The following is a 25,888-nucleotide window of genomic DNA, read 5'->3' as shown; positions in this document are numbered from 1 at the left end:
CACCCACTGTTGTCTGTTTCCACCCAGTGGGCGTGTATAACCATTTCCATTGGTTCTCTTGGTTCATCCCACAATTAATGATTTCATCATCTCAGCCTTGACCACTTAACAATTCTCAGGTGTGTTCAATTATCCACTTTGCATTTCTGTCCTTGGCATTTAGGACTTGTTAATTGCATTACCTTATACACCTGTGTGGTTCCTAATTGCTTCTGCTGAGTCATCCTGACTCTCACATACATGTTTTATTTCACTCATTGTATATCCCATGTTGCTTTTTCCTTAACAGGAAATGCATGAAGTTGTCTCCAAACTCAGGTATCTAGGAACAGATGACACTGGGACTATGATGCCCCCCCCAATTCATATTCTAGGTCTCATAACTTAACTTCAGTTTTTTTGGATCTCAGGTTTCTGTGAAAAAAGTACTTAAACAATGTGGATACAAAATGATACTCCATAAAAGTCTCTGCTATTCAAGATGATTACAACTTACAAGGAATCAAGACACCATGCTGATGTCCATCTGTACAGTCTAATTAGGTCCTAGGAAAAACATGTTAATGATCCGGGCATACAATGAATTAATTGCCTGCCTAAAAACATAAATGAGAAAAATATCTACAAAACCCTGGATATATCTCTCAACTAGATCCTTAAACAACTTTGATTTTTTTGGTAATCCTCCTTTAATTCCAAGAAAGGTTTTAAAAAATCGGATAAAAACAACAATTTAAATATATAGGACAGCAAAGAGTCTTCCAATACACATACCCTTGTTAATGTTTCATGAATCCTGTCATAATGCTGTCTCATCTGGCTTGAAATGGAAATCTGAAATGTTTGGCCATCTGTATTTGGTAACAAACCTCTTTGACCACATAGGTTTTCCTGAGGAAGTGATACAAAGTAAAATAGTTGGATCAACACAAACAAAAGGATAAAGCTGAGAAGGTATTATCTATGTCACTCTAAATATAGCAGTAATTGTGTAAGCTCTGTTTATTTCTCATTCGTACTATGGAGAATCATGATAACTGAAATTAAAAATTATCTACACTCTTACATAAACCATAATGTGTTATGGAAGATAATATTCAATTATAAATATTTAACAGCAACACATGAAAAGGTCATTTCCAACTGAAGCCAAACTTTATATGTGAAGTTAGGTTTAAAGAGTTGTGCATGTTCAGGTTGGAGATGAAAAGATGGAGAAGTCATATTCTTTAAATGCTTGAAGGGATGGCATGTAGGAAAGAGAGCAATCTTGTTTTCTATTGTTTCAGAGACCGAGGCTGCATCCACACTGCGGAAATAATTCACTTTGACACCACTTTTAACTGCCATGGCTCAATGCTATGGAATTCTGGGAACTGTAGTTTCGTGAGACATTTAGCCTTCTCTGTCAGAGAGCTGTGGTATCTCAACTACAGTTCCCAGAATTCAATAGTACTGTATTGAGCCATGACAGTTAAAGTGGTATCAAACTGGATTACTGGGTCACTTCTGGGAGAAAGGCGGCATACAAATGAAATAAATCAATAAAATTTCTGCAGTGTGGATGCAGCCTAGCACACAAACCAATGGATTCAAATTACAATAAAAAAAGAGAGAGATTAAACAAAATAGGAAAGAGAACTTCTTGACAGTAATAGCTGCTCAACAGTAACTTAATAGATTGTTTCAGTGGGTAGTATGGAGGTCTTTAAACAGGTTCAATGGCTGTCTTTCAGGAGTACATTACTTGTTTATTTGTGCAAGGCAGGGTGGTGGTGGTGGAGGATTAGAAGGCCGTCAAGGTATATAATCTTATTAGTTTATAGCTGACAGTCTGCTGGAAGTACAGTTGCTATAGTCATGAAATGAAGCTGTTGCAGCCTTCAGGCTCAAGTAGACCAACAGCTTGGAGCAGTCTTCCTTCACTCTTCATTCAAAAATATAGTCCTATGGGGCTAGCATAGAAGTTGTCTTGGTTCTTACCACTTATTGCTCTTGGTCATGATGGTATACTCAGGACAGTTCTAAACCATTGGAGGTTAATGAAAATAATTAGGCTAGTGGACAAGAACTTATGGAAGGAGTAACACGAGCTCTGGCAAAAGGCTCAAGAAGAGAGGCTGGAATCAATGAAGGCAGGAATTGCAGGAAAAAGAGAAGAGGAGTCCAGAGGTTGTCCTCTAATAGGATATGCTATGACTCAAGCATCAATAAGCCTTCAGGTGATGGCAACCAAGTGACTACTTTGCTGAATCTCTGCTGTTCCTGTCCAAAAAGACTTCAGGATAAACTGAAGAAAGTTGGCCAGGAAAATATTGCTCCCTCCAAGAAGATGAGCTCTACTCTGAGAGAGCTGTTTAAATAGTTTATCCTTCCTGTGAGCACCCTAACCAGAGGGAGAACTTCAGGTCTAGTCTTTCTGAGTCATTCATCAGGGAGAACAAACTTGGATGGAGGTAGGAAGTATAACTGGCAGCCAGGTTTTAGTTAAGGAAGTGGACTCAGATAAGGTACTGTATACCAATTACTAACCAGAATCAGTTTAAATAAAGAACTAAAGAAGTCTTAAATATTATTAAACTTCATTATATATATGTGTGTGTGTGTGTGTGTACTCAGGGACTGAATAATTACAGTTGGCCCTTCTTATACACTGATTTTTTATACACGGATTCAAGCACCCACAGTTTGAAAATGTTCAAAAAAAGTATAAATTTCAAATATCAAACCTTGATTTTCCATTTTTTATAAGGGACACCATTTTGCTATGTCATTATATTTAAAGGGACTTGAGCATTCACGGATTTTGTTATACACGGGGATCTTGGAACCAAACCCCAGCATATAACAAGGGTCCACTGTATAAACATTTATTTTAATTTAAAATAAATCCCGAAGTTTGTTCAGTCCAAGCTTATGCCTTATGACCCTTCTACTGTGTAATAGATGGCATGTTCAGAATGCAGTTCTATTAAATGCTTATTGGGGATTGTGAAAATAAAAGGGGCAAATAATCAAGGTATATTTATATTACATACTGTATATTTTGGGAGAAAGACAGGATATAAATTCAGTAAGTAAATAAAGATCATATGAAAGTTGGAATACTAGCCATAAAGCCATCACATGTTACTGAAAAAATATGATTGTATTATTAATGGAATTATAAGAATCTCTAACACCATCCTTAATAGGTATGATGGCAGAATGGAATATAATTACTGAAACCTTCATGAGTTAATATATAGTTATTGCATAGCTATTTCCACAAGAAACACTGACTGATTACAGTTAAAGAAAGGGGAAATGGATTTTTAAAAATATGTTATGGAATTAAAGAACAAATTCTGGAAGCAAAAGTAGAATTCTATTTCTGAGAAGTGATATACAGTCTGAAAATAGATGCTCATATGACCCACAGAGTTTCTCTTTATATGCTATCAGCATCAGGACTTTACTCTGACATTTTATTGCTATGGTGATAATTTATTATAGTCCCTGGTATATCTGGCTATTTTATTGTTTATTGTCTTAACTGTCATTACAATTTTTAGGAGAGTCAACATGGTTTGTGGATTAAGCACTGGAGTACGACTGTGGAGACTAGGGTCTGAATCACTGCTTAGTCATGGCAACCTACTGGGTGACCTTAGGCAAGTCACACTTTCTCAGCCTCAGAACGAGGCAAAGGCAAACCACCCTCAGTACAAATCTTGTCAAGAAAACTAACAACTAATCATTTTTAGACTTTAGATGTTTAAGAGTCGGTTTCGCTAAAAGTTATATGTTTTTCCCCTCCTGAATGTGGTCATGGTCCTTAACATAAAGTAATAAAAACGTAAACTATCCAAGGGTAGCTGTGCTGGCCATTTAACAAATACAAACAAAAATCCATCAGTGAAACCCTAAACTATTAATGATACCAAGAAATATAACAAAATGACTGGCATACACAATTCTTTAGATCCTGGCCAGCACACATAATTACAGAATTCATTTCTCTTAATAGCCGTTCTGTTTATGTACATCCAAATAAACTTAAATGCTATCAATTGCCACACGATGGAGAAGTTCAATAGTATTTAAATGCAATATGGTACCAAATCAATATTTTTCCTAATGTTTACTGCATTAAATTTCAAGTTTGATTTTCTGTTATAAGAAAGTAAAGCAAAACACTGTACAGTATTTAACATTAGTGTGAAGTAACACAGTGAAGTAAAATAAAATAAGCTACGAATATCTTGCTGCATGCTAAAGAGAAAGTAAAAATTTTGTGGCAAGAGTAAAATATTATCTTCAATAATGCAAAGGACAGAATGTGAGCCTATGCTACACGTATCATTTCTAAAGGATACTTTCAAACATGATGAAGAAAGATTCTTGTTTCTAGCAATCCCTTGAAGCCACTAAACCCAAAACATACTTAAAGACAACTGGGTTTTTCCCTTACAGAATTGCCTCTGTTTATATAGTTCTGTATATTCAGGTGTAGGCTGTAGTCCAGCATTCAATTATTCATGTACAAGTCTGAATTGATTTGCATAAAACATGGTACAAAATTCTGTTTTACATGGCCTATAGATATATAAATCCATCTGTCTATCTGTCAAGGACAACTGAATCATAATTACAAAACTAAACACACAAATTCAAATCCATATTTGAAGAAGCAGAAAAATTCTAACATCAACTTTTTCAACAGAACATACAACCAGTTTTTATCTTAAGCATTTTTGGTCCTTTTTCTTTTTTTATTACATAATACAGCTCTTGTTCATCAACCTGATACATAGTTTAAATAAGATGAGTCTATGAATTCCCCTTTCCCAGTTCTACACACCGCTTCTCTCTTTAGGTTCATATTCATCTCTTCCATATTGGTATCTGAATGGCCATGCACTGATCGACCATGAATATAATATCCAAAGCATCTGTGTGACAACAGAAAGACTGAAATCTACAATGGGAGGAAAAGAAAATTCAGTATCTTAACAAATTAAAACTCAAATAATAGTATCAACTTTACAGTCCTTCCTTTCATTAAGAATCTGAAGTATCGTTACATGAGAAAGCACAATTCTGGTCCACTAATTTTTGCAAAGGTACTATTTATTAATCATCCTCACCATGCTGGACCTAGAAAGCAACAACACACTTCAAAAGGATAGGTTGCATACTTGTAACTGCAGTTCTTCAAGTGGTCATCTGTGCATTCACACAAATGGGTTAACCTTCACCTGCACAGAGTACTGTTCAGAACCTTCTCAAATGTTATGTAAGCATTTTGACAGAACCTGGAAGTTTTGCCTTGGTGTTTTTTTGGTCTGCCCAGGCTTGTACTTCAGCATAGAGGTGGCCTGCTTCTGTCCAGAAGGTGGCAGTGGGAAGATGCAGCAGTATCGGTATCTCAGTGGAGTGTTTGCTCTTGTAGGGGTCATACTGTATAGGTACCAGGAATATCTGGGTCCCAAAGCCATCTTGGCCAAATGGTTAAAGCCATATTTCTTCACTGTCGACTTCATTTTTTGAATGTGTTCCAACATGATGTCCCTTTCAGTGCTGAAATGTCCACTGTTATCAAATGGTAGGTCCTCAATCACTGACCAAGCTTGCTTGGAAAGCCTCAAGGAGCATAGCCATGCATGCCTCTGAAGTGCCACTACTCCGGTCATCCACTTGCCACCACTATCTGCAATATATCTCAGAGTCATGATTTGCTGGCTAGCCAAATGGTGTGCCTCAGACTGAATAATGGAACTCACTCTTTTGTCTTCATCACTCATCTTGTCAATAATGGGGAATGTTTTTACCACTACAACTGATGGTAGACGCCCATACAGGCCAGATAGTTGGAGACCTTGCAGAGCAAGGCAGAGGAGAAATAGAATTTTCTGCCCATGGTTGAGCTTTTTTACTTGTTTGTCAGCTGGCATTGAATGGATCGATGAACGCCTCATCTTCATCACTCTGCAACAGTCCATCTGAATGAAAAATTGTCCAGGGCACTGTGAGCGAGTGGAGGAAACTTCAGAGCAGGAATGGTGACTGAATAGGAGTCTGAACCTGTATACAAAGTACCACTGGCCAAGATGGACTGTTGCAGAAGCTGGGTAGAGGCATCAGGATCATAATATTGTTGACTTTGTCAAAACAGCAGACTTGCTGTGCTCTAGAGGAGGCTGGATCCTGTGGTTTCACCAGAGATCTCTCCTGTACAGTATGTACAGAACTCTGAATGGTTTGAGTGGTAGGTGAACCGGTCATAGCATGTTCACAATGGGTGTGTCACGGGCATCTATGAGTCATATAACAGTGACGCCTCATCTTCATAATAGTAGGCATAGGCCCACCAATATCAACTGTAGCAAGCAGCAGAGCTGCTATGCACAGAGTAGCAGACTTCCAAGGATCATGCTCAAGGATGTCCAGTGCCATGGTATCTGCAGTGCCTTTGGGAGCCAATGACTTCATCAATGACAATGATAATCTCTGGAGCAGGATCTGCAGATTAAACAGATACCAGAGTTCATGTGACCTCAAGGTCAATCAAGATGAGGATCAATTGGACTGATGAGAGGAAGACTGGTGTGTGTTCATGATGGACACAGTGGTTCAGGCAAAGGCCTAGAAGCTGTAGGCTCCTTTTGCCTTGAAGGAGCAGATGAAACTATCACCCTTATAAATGGTGAGAATTTTGAGAACTCACTTTCAGAAATGCTGCTGTTGTAGTGGACAACTACTACCAAAGTTCCACAACTTGAGTGGGTGAGCCTTTATGGGAATCCTCCAGAGGAGGTGGAGCATTCAAGGCATAAAAAGCCACTTTGTATTTAGTAGTGTCAGACTGCATTGGAGCAGATTGTTCAGCTCATGGTGGAGACTGATAAAGCTCCTTGTCCCTCAAATGCTTCTTCTTCTTTTTTGCCAATTCCAGTTCCAAAGATTTCACGGGATGTGCACATGCCACCTGAGTACTGGAGCTCACACAGGTAACCTTGGATGCAGCAGAAGTGGTGTGAGTCAATGGCAGGATCGTGCAGATGGGATTGAAGCAGACTTCAAAAATCTTTCAGTCTTTACACCAATTGCTGTTGATGTCGATTAAGTTTTTCAGCAATATCCATCCTGGTAGAGGTGGGTGGCTGCATTGGGAGGCAGAGGTCAAAAGGCCTGCTCATAGAGGAGCACCTTTAACTGCAACTCCCCATTCTTTCTTGTCTATAGTGTGAAGATGGTACAGGGGCTGCAAGCAGAAACCACATGCATCTCCCCAAACAGCTTAGGCACTTTGAATGTCCATCCCGGTTAGGAAGCTTGGCACCACAACAGATGCACTTCTTAAACAACACCAGAAAGAAGTCCGAGCCCTGAGGTTGAGTGTAGCTTTGACAGACAAACAGTAGATGGTATGAGAAATCAATCTCAGCAAAGCCAGTATCCAAGCAGCCAATCGGCAAAAGCAAAAGAAACAAAAAGTGGTTCTTCATGATGCTTTTGCTGCAGTCAACAAAAAGAAATTAGTTTTGGCAGGAAATCCCTTATATAGGCTTGTTGGAGTTGAGCAAGGCTACCATAACATTCGAGAAGGTTTCAAATGGTGCTTTGCGCAGGTGCAGGATAACCTATTTGTATGAGGCACAGACACAATGGAAAAGAACTGGAGATTATCTTTATTCTTGTGGAATCTGTGAAATGGTGCATAGGACAAAGAGGGCATCTTCGTGTGTTTGAACCCCTCACACAACACTAGAACTGCTGGAGTGAGGGCAGGAGAGCTGGAACTGGAGAGTGGTAGTAAAACTGATAGAAAGTCAAAGTTTTCCCAAATGTAAATGTTTGTGTCATTTCTGTTACTTAACAAGAGATTTTAAAACAGCTATACAAAAAAGTGTGTTAAATATTAAAATCATATGAAACATACCAACAACTTTATATTCTTATATCCAGTAATATTCACTTTCTGGATAGAAAGCCTTAATTTAAGCACACTAGGGTATAATACTCCCAGCAACTACAAAATTTTCATAATACTGCAGGGAGTTCCTTGAGTCTATTGTACTACAGACTGGCTAGTCTTTTCCAGGTTCCCTATCACAGAAGGAAGCAAGAAATCAGAACTGATAAGATATAAAGAAGAGTATTGAAATAAGAACTGATAAGATATAAAGAAGAATATTGTTGGTTATCAATGACTACTGGTTGCTTATTTTTGTTGTTGCGTGCCTTTAAGTAATCTCTGACTAGTGGTAACCCTAAGGAGAACCTATCATGGGGTTTTCTTGGCAAGATTTGTTCAGCAAGGGTTTGTGCCTTCCTCTGCAGATGAGAGAGTGTGACTTGCCAAAGTCACTATTTATGGTGACTGTTAAAAGAAAAATGAACTACATAATTATTATTTTTGAAAATGTGGTAGACAACTTCAAGAACATGGGGAGGAGGCTCCATTGAATTCCCCAGAACTAAAAGTTCTATCTGGGTTCAAAACACTCCAGATCTAAAATGGATTGGAGAAGGCATGGCAAAAATGCCCCCAGTGCCATCCAGAGGGCAGTAGAGGGATTTTTTAAAGTAAAGTAATTGAGGGTATCAGTGAGTTCACTGGGATGCACTTTGCCTGTGTTTTGAGGTATCAGTAGCCTTTATGAAGAAAGCTATTAACTCCAGGTTTAGGATGAAGTACTTACGTTGCTCATACAGCACAAGTCAACAAATTGCCTTATCTTATCTTCTACAAATCTTTCATAAAATACAGAAAAGTATGTCATCTGTAACAAATCAAATTTTAAATGAATTCATTAAATATGCTTTTCATTTCTCTGTTTTAGGTGAGTCAGTTTTAACACAGGGATAGTCACAATAGTATAAGACACCAGCTATCTATTCTGTTCCTGCTTTGCAAAGGTGAAGACGGTCTACCCCTTCCTGAAGATGAGGACAGTTTCAAAATTAGGTGAGATTCTCAATTACTTCAATATGAAATCCTGAGTCAAGTGCACTGCATCTGACTTACCCTTCCCCGTTTATTGACTAATGAGCTAGACATGAGAAAGGACAGGTTACACTATAGAATAAGCAGGTATGCTGCTTGTCCCCTCTTTTACACTTCTTCTCCCTGGGTGACATATAACGATACGAGCAGAGGTACATGGTTCATTTTAACCTAAAATGTATTTAGCAGTTTTCTGTTTTAGGTGCCCAAATCCGCAGATTCTAAGTGTGTTCTTTCCAACGTATTCATTTATTTTTAATGTAATTTAATTTGCATGCTTTGATTTTAGTTGGCCCAAATCCTGCACCAAATCAAAATTTGAATCAGGCTGGATAAATCTCTTGGACTTATTTATTTCCAATCTGTTAGGATCTATTCCCTCAGAAGGGGCTATTATATTTTCAAAATTTATGCATTTGTATGAAAAGCAAAAACACAATGGCCATTTTAATTCTGCCATGCAAATCGAAGGACAGTACAAATACTGAGATTTCAATATGAATTTCATTCTGAATTTCAATTTCAAACTGGATGAAATCAAAATCATAATTGAATCTGAACTGGGCTCTGAACAGTACTGATGGGTCCTTGCACAACCCAATAATAAATTGCTTTGTGACATATAAATTTACTGATTGCATTCTAAAACATGCAAATCCATTTTACACTTGAAAAAAGGCTCAGTTCGATTAGAGCAGATTGCTCTAATTTTGAAGAACCTCTGCGCTAATAGTTGATAGCTATTCACTTCCTATTTTCTTCCACAAGGAAATAAATGTTCAAATAGCTACTTCCAAAGAAAACTTGGAAAACCACAAATCAATAGTCAGGTATGCGTCTTGACTTAAAAGCAATAAAATAATTGGTTAATGGATATAATTTGAAGGGACAGTTAACTATGCAGTGCTGATGAAAAGCTGTACAGTCATGGCAATGAAAAACTATACCTGAATTATGGCAATGACCAGCCAAAGTGCTGCAGAGACACCATATCTAAGAATGCGACTAGAGGGAGCTATGTAACTCTCGGGGCTTCTAGTAAGACTGGAAGAGGAATCCATTATGGCCAGATTTGAAAATCCTACAACCTGAAAGAATAATTTTAATAACATTTGTAGATTACTTCACTTGTTGCTGTCCTAGCAAATATTCTTTAAATTACATGGATTATCACCTCCAGTTGTTTTAGTGTATATATTAGAGTTCAAAATACCAAGTAAAACTTCGTTAATTTCCAATTTTATGCAAATAAATGTAATACTCTGAGCAGTTATTGTAGAGAAAGATTGCAATTATGATGTAAACATAACTAATTTTGTTAAATAACTCAGAAGATAATTTGAAAGAATAAATTTGTCAGAATAAAATGGTTTCATTAACTTTGCAATTGTTTTATTACATTATCTTGGAAAAATCAGATGAATCAGTTTTGATCCATTTACATCAATATGGCACAATGTTAGTACTGGAACTTAAAGATTTGGCTATTCTGATGAATAAACACTGACCGCAATCTTGGTTAATGATGTAAAGTAGTAAACAGAACAGCCTGGTTTACTTTTTCCTTCATAAATACTACTTGGCAGTCAAGACACAAAGCTGCAAAGTATTATTATTTACAGTAACCCTAATCCAAAGTGAATGGAACACTGACAATAGCTCCAAAGTTTATGAAGAAGTAGCTTTAACACATAACCGTGTTGCTTATTAATGACAGATATATGACACAATCTTTACCTGTCTCACACAGCATGCTAAAGATACAGCATCAATTAATCATTTTATTCAGCGTGAACACACACATATATATATATATATAAAATCTTTACTTGATGTCACATCTTTGACATATTATAAAAGACTGATGCCTACTTGTCTTATGTAAATTGTTTTAATATGCAACATCTTGTGTGTATGAATTGCATGAATATAACATGAACACAGATAACTGAACTTAACTATAATACAATTATTAATTAAAATAATACATCCACAGAGCATGCAACTCACAGTGTTAACACCACCATTGTCTCAGCCAAATAAGATGGAATGCTACACACATGTCAACACCAAATAAATGATCACGAAATCCGAAAATCACCTCTAAAAAGAAGAGAACTGCAAATACTTGGAAGACAGGATTTATTTTCCTGATGGTTTGAATTTCATTCCATTCATTTGCTATGAAATATGTTCTCCATATGCTGACTGGTGCAGAAATACTTCTTATGCCACTTTCTCCTATGGAGAAAGAACTTTAGTTTTCAAAAGGTCCATGACACAAAAACTTTACCCGTTTTTAGTGGAACATGTGGTCAAACAAAACATTTCTTATGAATGCAGTTTTCAGGAAATGCATGGTACTGTAGAAGGTATGGGAGGAGGAGAAGGTTCAGTTGTGTTGGTGGTCTGGTATCATGGGATGTTGGTTTTAGGCAACAATTAACCAGTGCTTTTGGAATCAATGGAATTTAAGAGATGCTTAAGATTGTCTCTACAGCAACATAAGACTTGACAGCATATTGGTTTCTGCTGTCTGCTGTAATACAGTTAAGACACAAAACTGGCCATTTTCCTTACTCATGTTTGCGTTATTCACAGATAGGTGTCCTTGTATGCATAAACATAACTGCTTTTGCTTCTTGAAATATCACCTATTAATTGCACCTAGAATCCGACAAGTTGGACAACCTAGAATACAGATTTTATTTTAAAATCTGTATTGGAATCTGTCTCAAGATTGTGGTAAACTGCAATAAATAAATATAATCTTTTTCTATTTATATTTTAATTCTCCATTTTAGAAAAATATTATCTTCTACATCAACTCTCATAAATTAAAGGGGAGGGGGGAATTTGTAACCCTTACTGCAGGGATGAAGACAAAATACAGAATAGAAAAGGGAAGGAATGGAATGGAGGGAGAAGGTAGTGATCAGCTTGACAATGCCAGAACCAAATAGTACCGTAAATGATAAATAGGCACCTGGAATGAACTGGATGTGAGTTGATCTTCCATTACTGGTGGTCTGGTTTGCATAAAAGGAGGCTGTAACTGATACAGTAGCCCTTGCTCGCCTGATCAGTTGCAGGGGCCAGAGTGTGCCTCTCTTCACTTTTGCAATCCCAGTGCAACTTGCACTTAGAGCAAGGTGCATTATATGGTGCCTGGGATACCTGGAAACTGATTCTCCTCTTGTAATGGTGATTTTCATGGAAAATAGAATCAACCCATAAGCCAATGGGAGAAGCAACAATATGCTTTGCAATAGTAAAAAAATTAAGTACAATCAGCCCTCCATATCCAGATTCTTTATCCCAGATTCAACCATCTACAGCTTGATTTTTTTTTAAAAAAATTCCAAACAGCAAACTTTGATTTTGCCATTTTATATAAGGACACAATTTTACTTTCATTATAATTACAGGGACTTGAATATCCATGGATTTTGTTATCCACAGAGGATTCTGGAATCAAACCCCAGTGGATACCAAGGGCCCACTGTACCAGTAATCGCTCAGTAATATATCTCTCTAGGTAGAAGGCTGATTAATAAATGTAAATGAACAAATTAATAAATGAACATACACTGTAGCATTTTTGCCAACTGCCATTTATATCTGTCTTTTCAATTAGGTCTTGCATAGTACAAGGAGCAACTCATAAAGGTACCGCTCCGCATAGAGTGTTGGCCTTCTGTTCAAAATTTGCCTTTGGCAAACACATTCCAGAATCAAAAGTATTCTATCTAAGTGTTTTACCCTTTACTGAAGGATAGGGCTTGGGCACAAAACTACATTTGTCATTCCTTAACTTCTATTCTGCAATCCGCAGAGTACTGTATTGCTACTTGAGTAAAATACACAAGTAGAGACTTCACAATTTTAGAAGGGGTCATGTAGAACTACAGTATCTGTGAGGGAAAAAAGTAAAGCAAGGGGTATCCAAGCAGTGGTAACAACACAGTAGCAGAAGTATCCATCATTCTGTTTTATGGAGGAGAGATCATGGATACCTGTCATCAGACATAACTATATGGTGACTACAATAAGTACTCTAGTAATGCATGAAATGGTTGGTTTTAAATACCTTCAACTGCTTTAAGAACTTTTCCTCTAGGACGCTCCCAGTCAATGAAAAATATATCAATAGTAAGCTGGGAAAAAAGCAGATGCAAAAATTGCAGTGCCTAAGGAAATCATTTTGTGAAAAAAAAATGAACTTAAATTAGATCTTGGGAAAGGAAGACCATTAATTGAAACAGGCAAGCATAATTCAGAATTAAATACATATAATCCCTTTTACTGCATGCAATACAGTAGAGGTGGCTGCAGACATGGTGAAAATATGCAAAACAAACAAACAAACAATTAATTAATTAAGAACTGTTTATTTTTTCAGAAAAAGGAGAACTTGCCAAGCTAGTGCTAATCTTTTAAAATTTAAGTACAGAGAAATAATCTTACACTGAAAAACAAGCATAGTTGCAGTACCAAAATGATAACTTGCCTTCAGAGTAAATGCACATCCAAGATAAGAAACAAAATTATCTTCTTGACTTGGCAGAGGTAAGAGAACAGAAACAAACTGCTGTGCCTGAAGAATGAAAGGCCTCTATTAAAACAGACTGTAGCTAAACACATTTCATCATATTATACCATCTTACACCAACTCCTGCATCTGGCTATAAAAAATAGTAGGTGCTCTTACAAAAATTGCCAAAGCTTGAAGAAAAGTAGGATTTGGAGCATTTAAACTAGCTCTTTTTACTAATGCAAGCACATTTAGAGTCAAAGAAGGATGTGAATAGAGAAAAAAAGGACAAATACACAGTATATTTTACTAAATGAAACTTGCCTCTATACTCTGATGAGAATAGCCAAAAGGGAAAATAAAACATAAAAACATTTAGGTGTCATATACTCATTCATAATTGTCTTTCTTGCAAAAATGTGAAGAAAACAGAGAAACTTACTTTGAAGAATACAAGCCAATAAATCCCTGTTCCCACTGAGATGACAAAGAAAACATTTGCAAGGTCTCCAGCATAGAACAGCAAGAACTTCAGAACTGTCTACAACACCAGATTATAAATTTATTATACACAACAGGGGACAAACTGTTCCAACAGAGATATACAGAGATGTTGCTTTCACTCAAGGCTGCCCTGACACAGGCATTTTTAATATCCAGTACATAGTTCTACATTTCAGAAAAGATGTATGTGGAGGTGGATGGGAACATGTATAGCATTTGCATTTGGAACTGCATGGAGATAACAATTCTTCACAATTTCTTAAGGGTGCATCTGCACAAATGAACACATCTTATATATGATTATAGTATGTACTGCTATGACTACATGATTATTTTATCATTTTCCTTCACTGAACTTTTTTTAAAATTTTAACTGAAAACATATATGGCAGGGGCAGGAGGCTGCTTTTAAAAAGTTGTTTTGACATTTTCTTTCATAAAAGGGGATTTAGGCATCAATCCTATAGGAACTTAGCTGGGAGCAAGTCCCACTGAAAACAATAGGTTGGATCCAGACCTGCTTTCCCGTCAATGACATTTCTTGCTGGAGGAAGGGAAAACAATATTTTCCCTTTATTTTGCCTTCTTCCGGCAGCTGACAGTGCTACTTCCATATTGTTCCAGAAGGTGCTTCAAGCACAGGTCCCCAGAACAGCATGGGATGTGGCACTGGAGGGCTGTGGCAGTGGGAGGTGCTAGAAAAACTGCTGCTCAGCTTCTTTTTTTAGGGCCAGCAAAACTTCAATGAGTCGAAGTCTAGATCTAGTGTACAGAATTGCAGAGTTGTGCTTTACTTCACCACCAGATAATAAATATTTTTTAAAAATAGAAAGACGAGGCTATAACAGCAGACACTTTCAAATACATTTAGTTCTGTTAAAAACAGAAAGAGTATTCAAAACTAAAGAAATAAGCAATTTAGGCACAGCAAAAAAACAAAACAAAACCCCTTCACTGTGCCATAGGTAGAAGCAGGAAATATACAGTGAAGGGAAGCTAAAGAGGATGGTTTCTATGCGAAAGGTTACCTTGGATCACATGAATTCTTGCAACCACACATGGTAAAGAGGATCAATCCAGTCTGACACAATTTTACCTCAGATTTTTAGATACAGCCAATTTCATTTTTAAAAAGCACTTAGAAAATGAAAGAATGACTATGTAAGTTTATGGTCTTATAATGAAAATGTTTTTAAATAAAAGAGGAATGGATAATGAAAATTAAATACCCCTCTTCATTCATTTCAAATTTCAGTTATGATCTGCAACCATAGTCACATAGTTATAAGAGAAGTCAGCATTTCTTCTTGGCATGTCAGCCACATATGTATAAGCATCTTGAACAGGCACCTTGGACTGACTACACAGCAATATCTTTCAGTGAGCCAGCAGTACATTCAGGTCTTTGTCAGTAGAAGACCCAGTCCCCCCACCTCCAAAGATCTGTCTGGGCACTCCTACCTCTCTCACAGGGGTAAAAGTATCAAAATTAGCTTCAGTTCTCTGATTGAAGAACTGAATTCTATCCTATGCCTTTCAGTGTTTCTACCCTCTCTTGGCAAGGTCATTACAAGATGGTCTACCGCTCCTACCACCACAAGATGATCTACCACCACTAGCTCTCTCATGTTTCATTTACTATGATGGAATTATCTTTCTGATTCATAATCTTTACTCCTGTTGACAGCATTTACATTTTTCTTACTGATTTTCCTTCCTTGTTTTTATCAGCATTTGAGATTGCATAGTTGGCCATGATCCTGCAAATATTTTTAGGGGATTGATACTTGATAATGTCATAGGGTGTATCCATACTGCAGTTTGACACCATTTTAATTGCCATGACTCTGTTCTATAGAATCTTGAGATTCTGACAGATCAATCTCACCAAATACAAATCCCAATGAACACTAGAGGTGTAGTGTGCTTAATGTCAAGGAGTCTGTATTGAATGACACTTAAGATTTGCCGCTATTCATACCTGCAAATCAATCAACGGGCTCCCTATACGCCTCTTCCAGCCAGCAGTCCTGAGAAGAGACCACAGAACTGCCAAGCCACCCAGAACACCAAGGGCTATCTAAAGTAAAAAGATAAATAAGTTAACAGTGCAATCCTACACATGACCACTGGAAGTAAATCCTATTTTGCTCAATGAATCTTACTCTCCAGTAGGTTTAGACACAGCAGAGGAATTCTAAAGAAACGATAATCTAAAACGGACAGAGAACTTACATCAGTTTGAATACGAGCCTCTGACTGGTTCATTTCATAATCAACTGAAAAGGAAACCTGAATAGAAAAAAAAATTATTTTAACACATTAATCAAATTAAACTTACCTGAACGTTACATTGCATGCTGCACTAAATTACGGTATGCAGAATACAAGAATGTGAAATTAAATGTAAATGATGGACTGCTCAAATAATACAAAGAACTTCAGTTCCACAGAGACAGACTATTTTGCATAAAAAAGCAGACTCTCTTGAGAACATATGATGCCTGTTGACGATGAATTTGGTACTTATTTCCTCTAGCAAGTTCATGGTTGCTTTGAAGAGCCATGCTGCCATAGATTTTTGTTTCTGTTCTCATCCTGCTCTTCATGTTCCTGTGCCATCTAATTCTTGTACTGAAACTTTAAAAAGTGCTCAGCACAATCACACAAAAGAGTAGAAAAAAATGTTAGCTGATGTCTACAGTCCGAAACTCACAGGCCAAAAGTGTCAGCTTCGGGCTGATCCGGGGTTGTGGCTTACAGATGATGCACACCCCTGGATCACACCAAAGCTGCACCAGGGCTGCTGGCATAAGGAGCACAAAAAAGTGCTCCTTGCTGGTGGCCTAATCGGGACCGCAGCGTCTGGTCACCACAGACAAACACTGAACAGGAAGCGACCTGGGCTGCAGCAGCCAGAGGCTACTCCAAGTTACTGGTCTGCCTGATCCCTACGATCCACATACAGGATCTGGAATATGTACTGTTTCAGCACACAGCATCTGTGCCACAGATTCAGGGCCAAAATGCTGAATTGGATCTGGAATATCTTCATGATACCTACACCTGATTTGGGGCTCCTTCCCCCTAACCTTCATTTAAATAACTCACAATTTGCTGTGGGTTTTCAGCGACAACAGCAGCTGCCTTTTCACTTGCGGTCCAGGTTCATAGCCCAGTGATGTTGCTGTGAGTGCGAGTCACTATGAGGTCAGAATGAGGCACCCAGTGTTAATATCTGGGTGCACTGTTCTGACTTTAGCAGTGCCACCAGGCAATGAATGGGGACCATGTGGGAAAGTAGCTGCCTGTCGTCACTGGGAAAAACTAACAAGGGAAGGGGCAAATTCAGGGAGAATTTGTATCCAGAATACACTGGGGGCAGCCTGCAGTATTTTGGCAAGTATACGAGCCCTAAATATGAAGCTTTCGTCTACAAATCATCTACAGACACCACCCATTCATAAGATGGATATGACAGCAACCCACCTCACAGACTGCAAGAACAAATGTATTATGTTATATAAATTATTGTTCATGATAATCCTAAATTTGTGTGCAAAAAATGTTTGGAAGCCTTAACCAGCAGCCTGAAAGAAAGAAGAGATTAAAAACTGAGTAAACAAGTGAAGAGAGAAAACCTGTTCTTGAGAGCATGCTCTTATTTTTTTTTTTTTTAAAAAAAAACCTCTTTCATCTCCTTTTTTTCTTTCAAAGCAGTGCTTAATTGAGAATTGCCAGAATTCAAAGCATCTGGAAGGCATACACTTTGACAAATGGCTTGTGACAAGTTCTTGGCAATCTGGAAGCCATAGGCTTTGATAAGTCCCTGCATTATTACTAAAAACCAAGAAAATAAGGCAATACACAGCATTTACACACGCATCTTAAGAGGCCAGTAGCTGCACCAAAGTTGCACTCCAGTCTTTAGGACTGGAGCATGGCTTTGGCGCGGCTTCCAGTTTCTTAGGATGCATGCATCATTTAAACAGCATACCTCCAAAGTGCCCCAAAGCAGCTTTATTTTGGCCTGTCTGTTCCGGCCCTAACTTGCTGTTAAATAAAATGCAGAAAATTCAGTTCAATGTAGCAGTTACATCTCACCAGCACACTCTCTGTATTGGGATTTTGGACCAGAACATCACTGTAGGCAATTATAATCAAAGGGGGATAGATGGCTCCTCTTTGAGTGTTAGGCACAAGACGAATGCTGCAAAATATACAGGACAAAATACAACCTTAGAAATAAAAGGAAATCAGAAGAAGAGAGTCTAAAACATCCAAATTCAATAAAATCAGTCAATAAAAATGGATATATTTACTGCTATATACAGCAAGTGAAATATGAACTCAGTTTTAGTCTGACTTTCAGTACAAGTAATGTTGGTTTGTTACAATGAATCACTTGGATACAGAGAACTTCTCCAGATTTTGTCTCTCTATCTCAGAAAGTCAAGCTACTGAATAGTTTTAAAAACAGCTAAATCTGGTGTAGTGGTTTGAGCACTCGATTATGACTCTGGAGACCAGGGTTCAACACCCCGCCCAGCCATGGAAACCCACTGGATGACCTTGGGTGAGTCACAGTTTCAGTCCAAGAAACCCCATGTTAGCGATACCTTAGAGTCACCATAAGTCAGAAATAATTTGAAGGCACACAACAACCCTCTCCAGGAGAAAGAGCTGCTACAGATTAAATTTTTAGGAAGTTTTACCTGTACAGCTGGTGTTTTTACTTACAAGAGCATTTCTTATTTAAATCAAGGACCTTATCTGCATTATTTCACACACTTTTAGGCTCCAATTCTACACACCCTTACTTGGGAATACGTTCAATGAAATTCACTGGATCTTACTACCATGAAGTCATCACAGAACTGTATTGTTAGCAAGAATAGTGCCTTCCCATCTCCCTTAAGTTTTGTCTTTCTTACTAACAAATGGTAGAATCGAAATTTATATAGGTTGCATTTCCCTTATCAAAAATGCTTGGGACCAGAAGTGTTGGGAGATTTTGGATTACCTGTATTTGTATATACATACATAATAAGGTATCTTGGAGATGGGACACAAATCTAAACAATTCATTTATTCAACTTATACATATAGTCTGAAGATAATTTTCTAGAATATGTTAAATATTTTTGTGCATGAAACAAAGTTTTGTACACTGAACCATCAGAAAGCAAAGCTGCCACTCTCAGCCACTCATGAAAAAAAGTTTTGGTTTCTGGAGTATTTTGGATAAGGGAGATTTATAAACTAAAGCTGAAGTAGTCCTTTCTCCAATTTTCATGTAAGCTCACCTTATAGTTATTTCACTAGCAATTCGGATTATTCTTGGTTGGTTTCCCAGGTCATTCTCTTGCCCACTTAAAGTATCCACCAAAAACATCCGACGTGTCAAAAGCCAGTTGTTCATATTGCTACCTTTGAAAAACAAATTGTAAAATTACACAGCCTGAAAAACTCACAAAAAACCTATGTAAAATTACAATATGTAAAGAAAATATTTAATATGGAAATGGAATTTAAAAAAAATAAAGAGATGAGCATTCTATTGTCACTGATATATTACAATGAGGTCAATTAAACAAAACAGTCTATGTTTTGAGAGAAATGTCAATTTTTTGCTTTTGTTAAGATACATGTTTCTCAAAGAAGATGGAAGATTACCTCCAGAAGATGAACTGAAATTTTGGATGGAATATAAGGATGGAAATGGCTCTGGGGAAGGGGAGCACTGAGGGGTATATAAAATAATGTGTTAAAATGTAATAGTATGTAATAGATTGTAGGAAGATATTTGTTTATGGAAATATTATAAAAAATTAAATAAAAAAAGATACATGTTTCTAAATATATAGGGAGCAATATATAGGCAACTACAATAAAAACTAGGGCTGGGCATGCACTTCAGCCAAAGCCTGAATTCTGTAGCAGATAGTCTGATTTGTTAATCCAATTAGGACTGTACTGGGCCAAATGAGTTCTGGTTTACAGTACTAAGGAATAACAGTAACTCTGCATAATGGAATAAACAACTCAAGGCAGGTGCTTTCTTCCCTTGTGCTTAACTATGCTTAATTAAAACAAAAGCATTCTGTCTCCTTGGATTTACACTGGAGGGAAGGGGACATTTAGGACTCTACATTACCATACTTTCCATTCTCCTCTGTTGTGAAAGCTAGCTATTCTATTTCTTTGCACTGAGAACTGTCAAATCAATACAACATTCTTACCTTTATTTATAAACACTTCATTATATTGAAGATTTAAGTTTAAGACTGGCACTGCCCAAAGGTATTGTTGTTTATCTTCTTCATCATAATATTCAAGGAACACATCATAAAACACTGGATTAGAATAATCCTTTAAAATCTTGGAAACCGAAATTTTACACTGGAAAAAAAAGTTAACATTAAAATGGAAGAATTAAACACACATTATGAATATTCTGACAAAATTTCTGATAAACCTAAAAGTTGCATATTCCTTCTTTGAAATTATTCATAGTTTATCATAGTTTAGCAGTATTTAAAATGTGGTTAACAGAAACATATAAAACCATTTCAGGAGGTGCTCACTTTTTGTTGGTAAGTTGTCCCAAAGGTGTAAGCAGCATTCAGTCTGGTCAATGTATCTGGGCAAAGCTGCATTCCAAAACAAAACAAAACAAAAGAGGAAATTAAAAAAAAGAAATAAAAACCTATTTCTAAATTAATAAGCAAGAATACAATGAATGAGATTCAATGCATTTTTCTAGATCTGGAGCTGTTTCTGTCAATGAACCAGGAAGGTCTTTATACCCACTTCCTCTTGCAACCTGCTTCAGTGGATGGGGGTAAGTAGAAAAGTAAAGTTTAGTTGGGTGTAAAGGCAGAAAAAGTATTGTACAAATAAAGTTTCATTTGATTGATATGGAGTTCTGTCTTTGAGTTCTGTTCTTTTGAGAGCAGCAGGACCATCACACTTGCCAAAATGGCTTGCAGAGCCCCAATCTTCATAAAATCAAATAACTTTTTGAACATTTCAGATGGCCGCCACCAGGATAGTAAAGATATGTGACCAAATTATCTGAATTCCTTCTGTTAACCTCATGTATAAATGATGAGGAAATCTGCAGAGAGGAAACAAATCATCCTTCATCTAGTGATCCCTCAAAACACATAGGGGCTCTAATGCATACTCCAAACTGCATAAGCAAGGACTGCTTCATCCACTTCCATATCAAGAAAAATTACCACACTTCCCCTCACTATATGTTTAAGTAAACAGGCCCAACCCAGCATGTGTGGATTCTGGCATATTCACAGCCATGAACAGGACTAGACTGAGACATTTTTTCCTCTTTTGGACCAGGAATTACAAACAGTGAAGCTACAGCAAGAACTCAAACCATTTTTGCACTCCTGATTATTTAGGCAAAAAACACTTGAGAAAGTCCACAATGTCAATCACTGTTCCTGTAGACTTTGAGATCAGCTCAAAATATTCACAACTATCAACATGCTAACAAACCGAGAAGTGTCCCTTAGTTCAGATTTTTGGATAAAAATGGAGCAGTGTGGCATGCCACACTTGCCAGGCAAAAGATTGACCTGACACAGTTGCCATTTCCTGATTTACAGTACAGCTCCAGGTTGCTGATGTTTAGAAATCATATTCATGGGACAGAAAAATTCAAGTTTCCAAATTAACACTAGGTTGTGTTAATTCCTTTGAAGATGACATGACCCCACAAATCTACTTTAGCCTGTATGAATAAAGTGCACTAATTACATAAGTCTATCTTACCTGTAAAATACCACCTTCTAAATATTGCCATTGAAGAAAATTTCCCTCTGGATCATATGAAGCTGCAATAAATTGCAATTTTATATTCTAGGAACATAAAATAATGTGGCATTAAGAACTGATATTTTTGTTTTTATACATACATACAACATTAAAAACAAGAATGTTATTAGTATCATACTTGTTTCACTGCAGTTTGATAAAACAAACTTAGCAAAGGAATTCATATATCAAAATGTAAATCCCACTTACTGTTAAGCTCACTATAAATAAGCATCACCACTGAAATGTGAAAACTTAATTTGCTATTTCAAAATGTGGTGGAACATGATGACCATTATTTTAAGAGAAAAAGAAAAGTAATGAAATGAAATGAAAGGAGAATGCTACATAATAAATCAGGACTCAACAAAGGTAAAAGATAGAACTGCTTCATCAAAACAGATAATAGAGGAAAACATATACAAGTATCTAGGTTTTGCAAAAATTAAGTCATCTGACAGTTTACATCATACTAGTGATAAACATGTGCATATCATTAATCTTTCTACAACCCCGCTAGCAATATGCTGAGCTGTTGTGTGTGCAAAAACTTAACAATGGAGTGCTGAAACACAATTTAACTTCTGTGACGGAACTGAGAAGTAAGGTTGGCTGGGAAGGACATGCAAAGAACTGCTGGACCTGATCCCCTTCCTCACCACCATTCCCATTTCCGTTTGTGTTGTGTCTTTTTATATTGTGAGCCTGATGGCAAGGAACTGTCTAATTAAAAATAATAATAATTGTAAGCTGCTCTGAGAGCCTTTAGGGCTGAAGGGTGGGCTATAAATACAGTAAATAAAATAAAATAAAATAAATTACAGCCCACAGTATAGCATGCTGGTTATAGTATCAAACTAGATTGTCCAGCTGTTTCAAAACATTAAGGGGGGCATTTTGGACACTTCTCAATTACATTTAAAACACCTGAAATATAATTGTGAAATAAAGTTGCCTATGTTACCATTTTAATGGTAAACACTTATCCCTCCACATTTGTGGCTTTGGCTTTTGCGGATTTGATTATTTGCGGATGTTATTAATATGTTCTCTCTAGGAATATCGAGGTCCTCCAGCGCAACTTTATGGTCAACTTTAACCAAAAGTCACACTGAAGGACCTAGAGATTGCTAGAGAGAACACTCCACTAGCCATCGGTAGCTCTTCCAGCACAATTCTATGGTCAATGTCTGGTAGATGTTGACCACAGAGTTGCACTGGAGGACCTAGAGATTCCTAGATAGATGTTCTCTCAGGTAAAAACATAGTATTTTTGTTATCTGCAATTTTCCACATTCACAGGAGTCCTGTGCCCCTAACCCCAACGAATGTGAAGGGACAAGTGTATATTCAATCTTAGTTTATATTATAATAACTGACATCCCCCCCGGGGAACAAAATGCATTAAAATGTTATGGTGGCTCCCTGTGCAACTCCATTGAAATCGAAATCACACTAAAAGTAAGCCTGAAAACCTACCTTGTTTGTTCCTTTAAAAGTGAAACTAGTTGGAAATTGGGTTGTATCAAGGACCTGTGATGCTAATCCTGGCTGGTCACCATAATATAGCCATGGAAGATTCTGCCTCCTACAAGTAATTATACAATAGTTATTGCAGCTTACTTTTGTGATCAATTTTGGTAAAATATGCAATGCAAGTTTAAAAAAAAAAAAAGAATAGCAGAGGCCACTTACCAAAATGATATTGAATTAACAGTACCAAGCCCAGCAGTATTTGCATAGACATATTGAAACAGGCCACATGCATCATTGCTACCAGAGCTTAAACTATTCATGTTCATCACGCACATATTTCCAAGTGCTTGGCAAGATGTCAGGTTGGAGTACAACTGCAAGGAGATAAAACAAATATAATTAATGACAAATTGTGGGAATATTTTAACACAAAGTAAACGTGTAAGCCTATTTTATAGATTTATTTAATGTAATTATATTTCTCCCAAATGGGACCCAAGAGAAAACCTTCCCCTAAAGATCTTAGAGTTCTGGAAGATTTATATGAGATCCATACAAACCAGACTTCTGTGATCTGCGAAGTCTGTTATCCAGACTTCTCATGAGCAACAATTCTGAAGGAAGTAGGGGATGGTTTTCATTCATCCTCTTCCCCCTCCTTTGGACTTGCACAACCATGGTTGGGTGGGGTGGGGGTAACTGCCTCCCTACTTTCATCTAATGTTAGCCTGCAGAAGATACAAGTTCCTTCTGTTTGTAAACGGCATATCTAGACCTAATCAATATCATTAGCAAATGTTATTGTTGTCTTAAATTTAGTGTGTAAGTGCAAGATAGCAATCTATTCTTGAGATAAAGATCAAATTCATAAACTATTCAATAATTGTGTCTAAATTAAATTTAAAGATGAAGAAACAATGAAAGTACAGTCCAGGCAAAATTAATCACTTCACTATCACATTCATTTAATGGAAGAGACTGAAGTGGCCACTTAAAATCCCTCCCACAAGCAAGAGGGCTCTGAAATGTACTTAGCGTTGACTACAGTATAGTGTTTCTTAAACATCAAGCAGAAGTGGTGTACCTAGATTTTGTTACTGGCCATGCTAATGGTATGCTAAAGAATCAAATGGGAGGGGATGATACACCACTTTGTATAGAGAAGCTGAAACCAGACATTTACACACAAATGGTCTGTAGAAGATATAAACAGAGATTATTAAAATTCAACAGTTATTATGTACATTATAGTATTTATTAGCAATTTTAACCAAAAAGAAAATCCTTATCAGAAAACTTACCCAGCAAGCAGCTGCTGCTGCTTGCAAATTTTTTGAAAACCAGGCTGATATCAAGGTGATACCCTATAAATTAAGAAAGAAAGAATCAAACTATTGCAGCTGTCTTGGTGAAATTACAGTTGAGCCTCGTATCTGTGGACTTACCATCTTGAATTTCAGCATTCGTGGACGCAAGCTCCTGTTGTCCCTAATGGCATGTGCGTATACCAGCCCCTGCTGGCACATGCCGTCCACCATTAGGGAAAATGGTACTTGAAGTCCCACATTTTTGTATCCCCCATGGATCCAAGGTCGACGGTACTATAGGCCCACACAGAAGAAGCAAGTCGCAGTGATTAGTAGAATTCTCACAGTTAAGTATGTATGACACCTTTCCAAGTTTTCTACTCGGTGGAACTGCTGAAATAATTTTCAGTCTCAGGGAACCCCTAATAAAAATCATTGTATCTATAGCTAATCTGTTCCTAAAAATTAGTAATAATAATAAGCATGACTCTAATAGAATCTCAGTTACTTTTCAAGGAATCCTAGGGGTTCCAGGGAACTGGTGGATGAGAAACTCTGATGCATGGGTTCTCTCTCTTTGTGTCCTTTTTCTTCTCTCCACTGTATTTTGGTGCACTTTACACATTAGTTATTTTTAAATCCTCTGTCATTAGAATGTTATTCTGCTTCCAGAGTAAACTGCAGTTAGCAAGTAAAAGGCAGGGTTTGGAGGCTTCCTTATATGTTTTCTAACCGCATACATTGAGCACTAAGTAAGTGATAAAATTAGCTCATAAATATTCAGGGTTTGGATCTTTAGGAGTAAAAGGGAAAGTGTGAAAAACAGTAAAATACCAGTAAATAAAGCTGAGCAGGGATGGGGGGGGGGGATTCTGCTCCTAGTTTGATTTTACTGTAACTAAGGGGTGCTGGCCTACAACAAGAAAGATACAACACAAGCTGCCTTTAGATTCCATGTGCCAGCATGAATGAAACAGCAAAAAAAGAGAAAAAAGAATAAGAAAGTCTAGATCACCAGCTATTTCCAACCACAGGTGTAAAATCTGGCCACCACAATCTATATCACAAGGAAAGTGAGAGGCTAGTGTCAGAAAATGGCATCCCTAGATAATTTCAAAAGAGGCCTTCAAGTGTAGACAGTTAAAATGTTTTTGTTTACTTATGCCAGGCTTACCTGACCTATGTTTCATTCACACCTATGTATATTGTTAGTTGTGAATAAATATCTTTTAATCC

The 25,888-nt window shown here is 37.2% G+C and overlaps 1 protein-coding gene across 2 annotated transcripts in view; it reads right to left on the bottom strand.

The window, feature by feature from the left end:
- TMEM67 (transmembrane protein 67) overlaps positions 1-24,741 on the bottom strand; it is a 29,976-nt gene extending 5,235 nt beyond the window's left edge. Inside the window, exons 1-19 of one of the 2 annotated variants that reach the window (XM_042461977.1) lie at positions 24,647-24,741; positions 23,565-23,719; positions 23,349-23,457; positions 21,828-21,914; positions 20,618-20,683; positions 20,273-20,432; positions 19,337-19,460; positions 18,135-18,240; positions 16,266-16,322; positions 16,012-16,110; positions 13,969-14,067; positions 13,851-13,859; positions 13,503-13,589; positions 13,083-13,182; positions 11,094-11,233; positions 9,940-10,080; positions 8,688-8,768; positions 4,844-4,960; positions 775-891 (exon numbers count right to left, since the gene is read on the bottom strand). In XM_042461977.1, coding sequence (XP_042317911.1) covers positions 775-891; positions 4,844-4,960; positions 8,688-8,768; positions 9,940-10,080; positions 11,094-11,233; positions 13,083-13,182; positions 13,503-13,589; positions 13,851-13,859; positions 13,969-14,067; positions 16,012-16,110; positions 16,266-16,322; positions 18,135-18,240; positions 19,337-19,460; positions 20,273-20,432; positions 20,618-20,683; positions 21,828-21,914; positions 23,349-23,457; positions 23,565-23,680 — 1,815 coding nt within the window. In that variant the 5' untranslated portion in view covers positions 23,681-23,719; positions 24,647-24,741. The remainder of the gene's footprint in view (positions 1-774; positions 892-4,843; positions 4,961-8,687; positions 8,769-9,939; positions 10,081-11,093; positions 11,234-13,082; positions 13,183-13,502; positions 13,590-13,850; positions 13,860-13,968; positions 14,068-16,011; positions 16,111-16,265; positions 16,323-18,134; positions 18,241-19,336; positions 19,461-20,272; positions 20,433-20,617; positions 20,684-21,827; positions 21,915-23,348; positions 23,458-23,564; positions 23,720-24,646) is intronic. The other variant, XM_042461978.1, reaches the window with a different exon arrangement.
- Positions 24,742-25,888: the final 1,147 nt, after the last annotated feature.

Source organism: Sceloporus undulatus, chromosome 4, assembly GCF_019175285.1.
Source record: "Sceloporus undulatus isolate JIND9_A2432 ecotype Alabama chromosome 4, SceUnd_v1.1, whole genome shotgun sequence".
NCBI classification, from domain to species: Eukaryota; Metazoa; Chordata; class Lepidosauria; order Squamata; family Phrynosomatidae; genus Sceloporus; species Sceloporus undulatus.
This window is presented reverse-complemented; position numbering and strand designations above follow the sequence as displayed.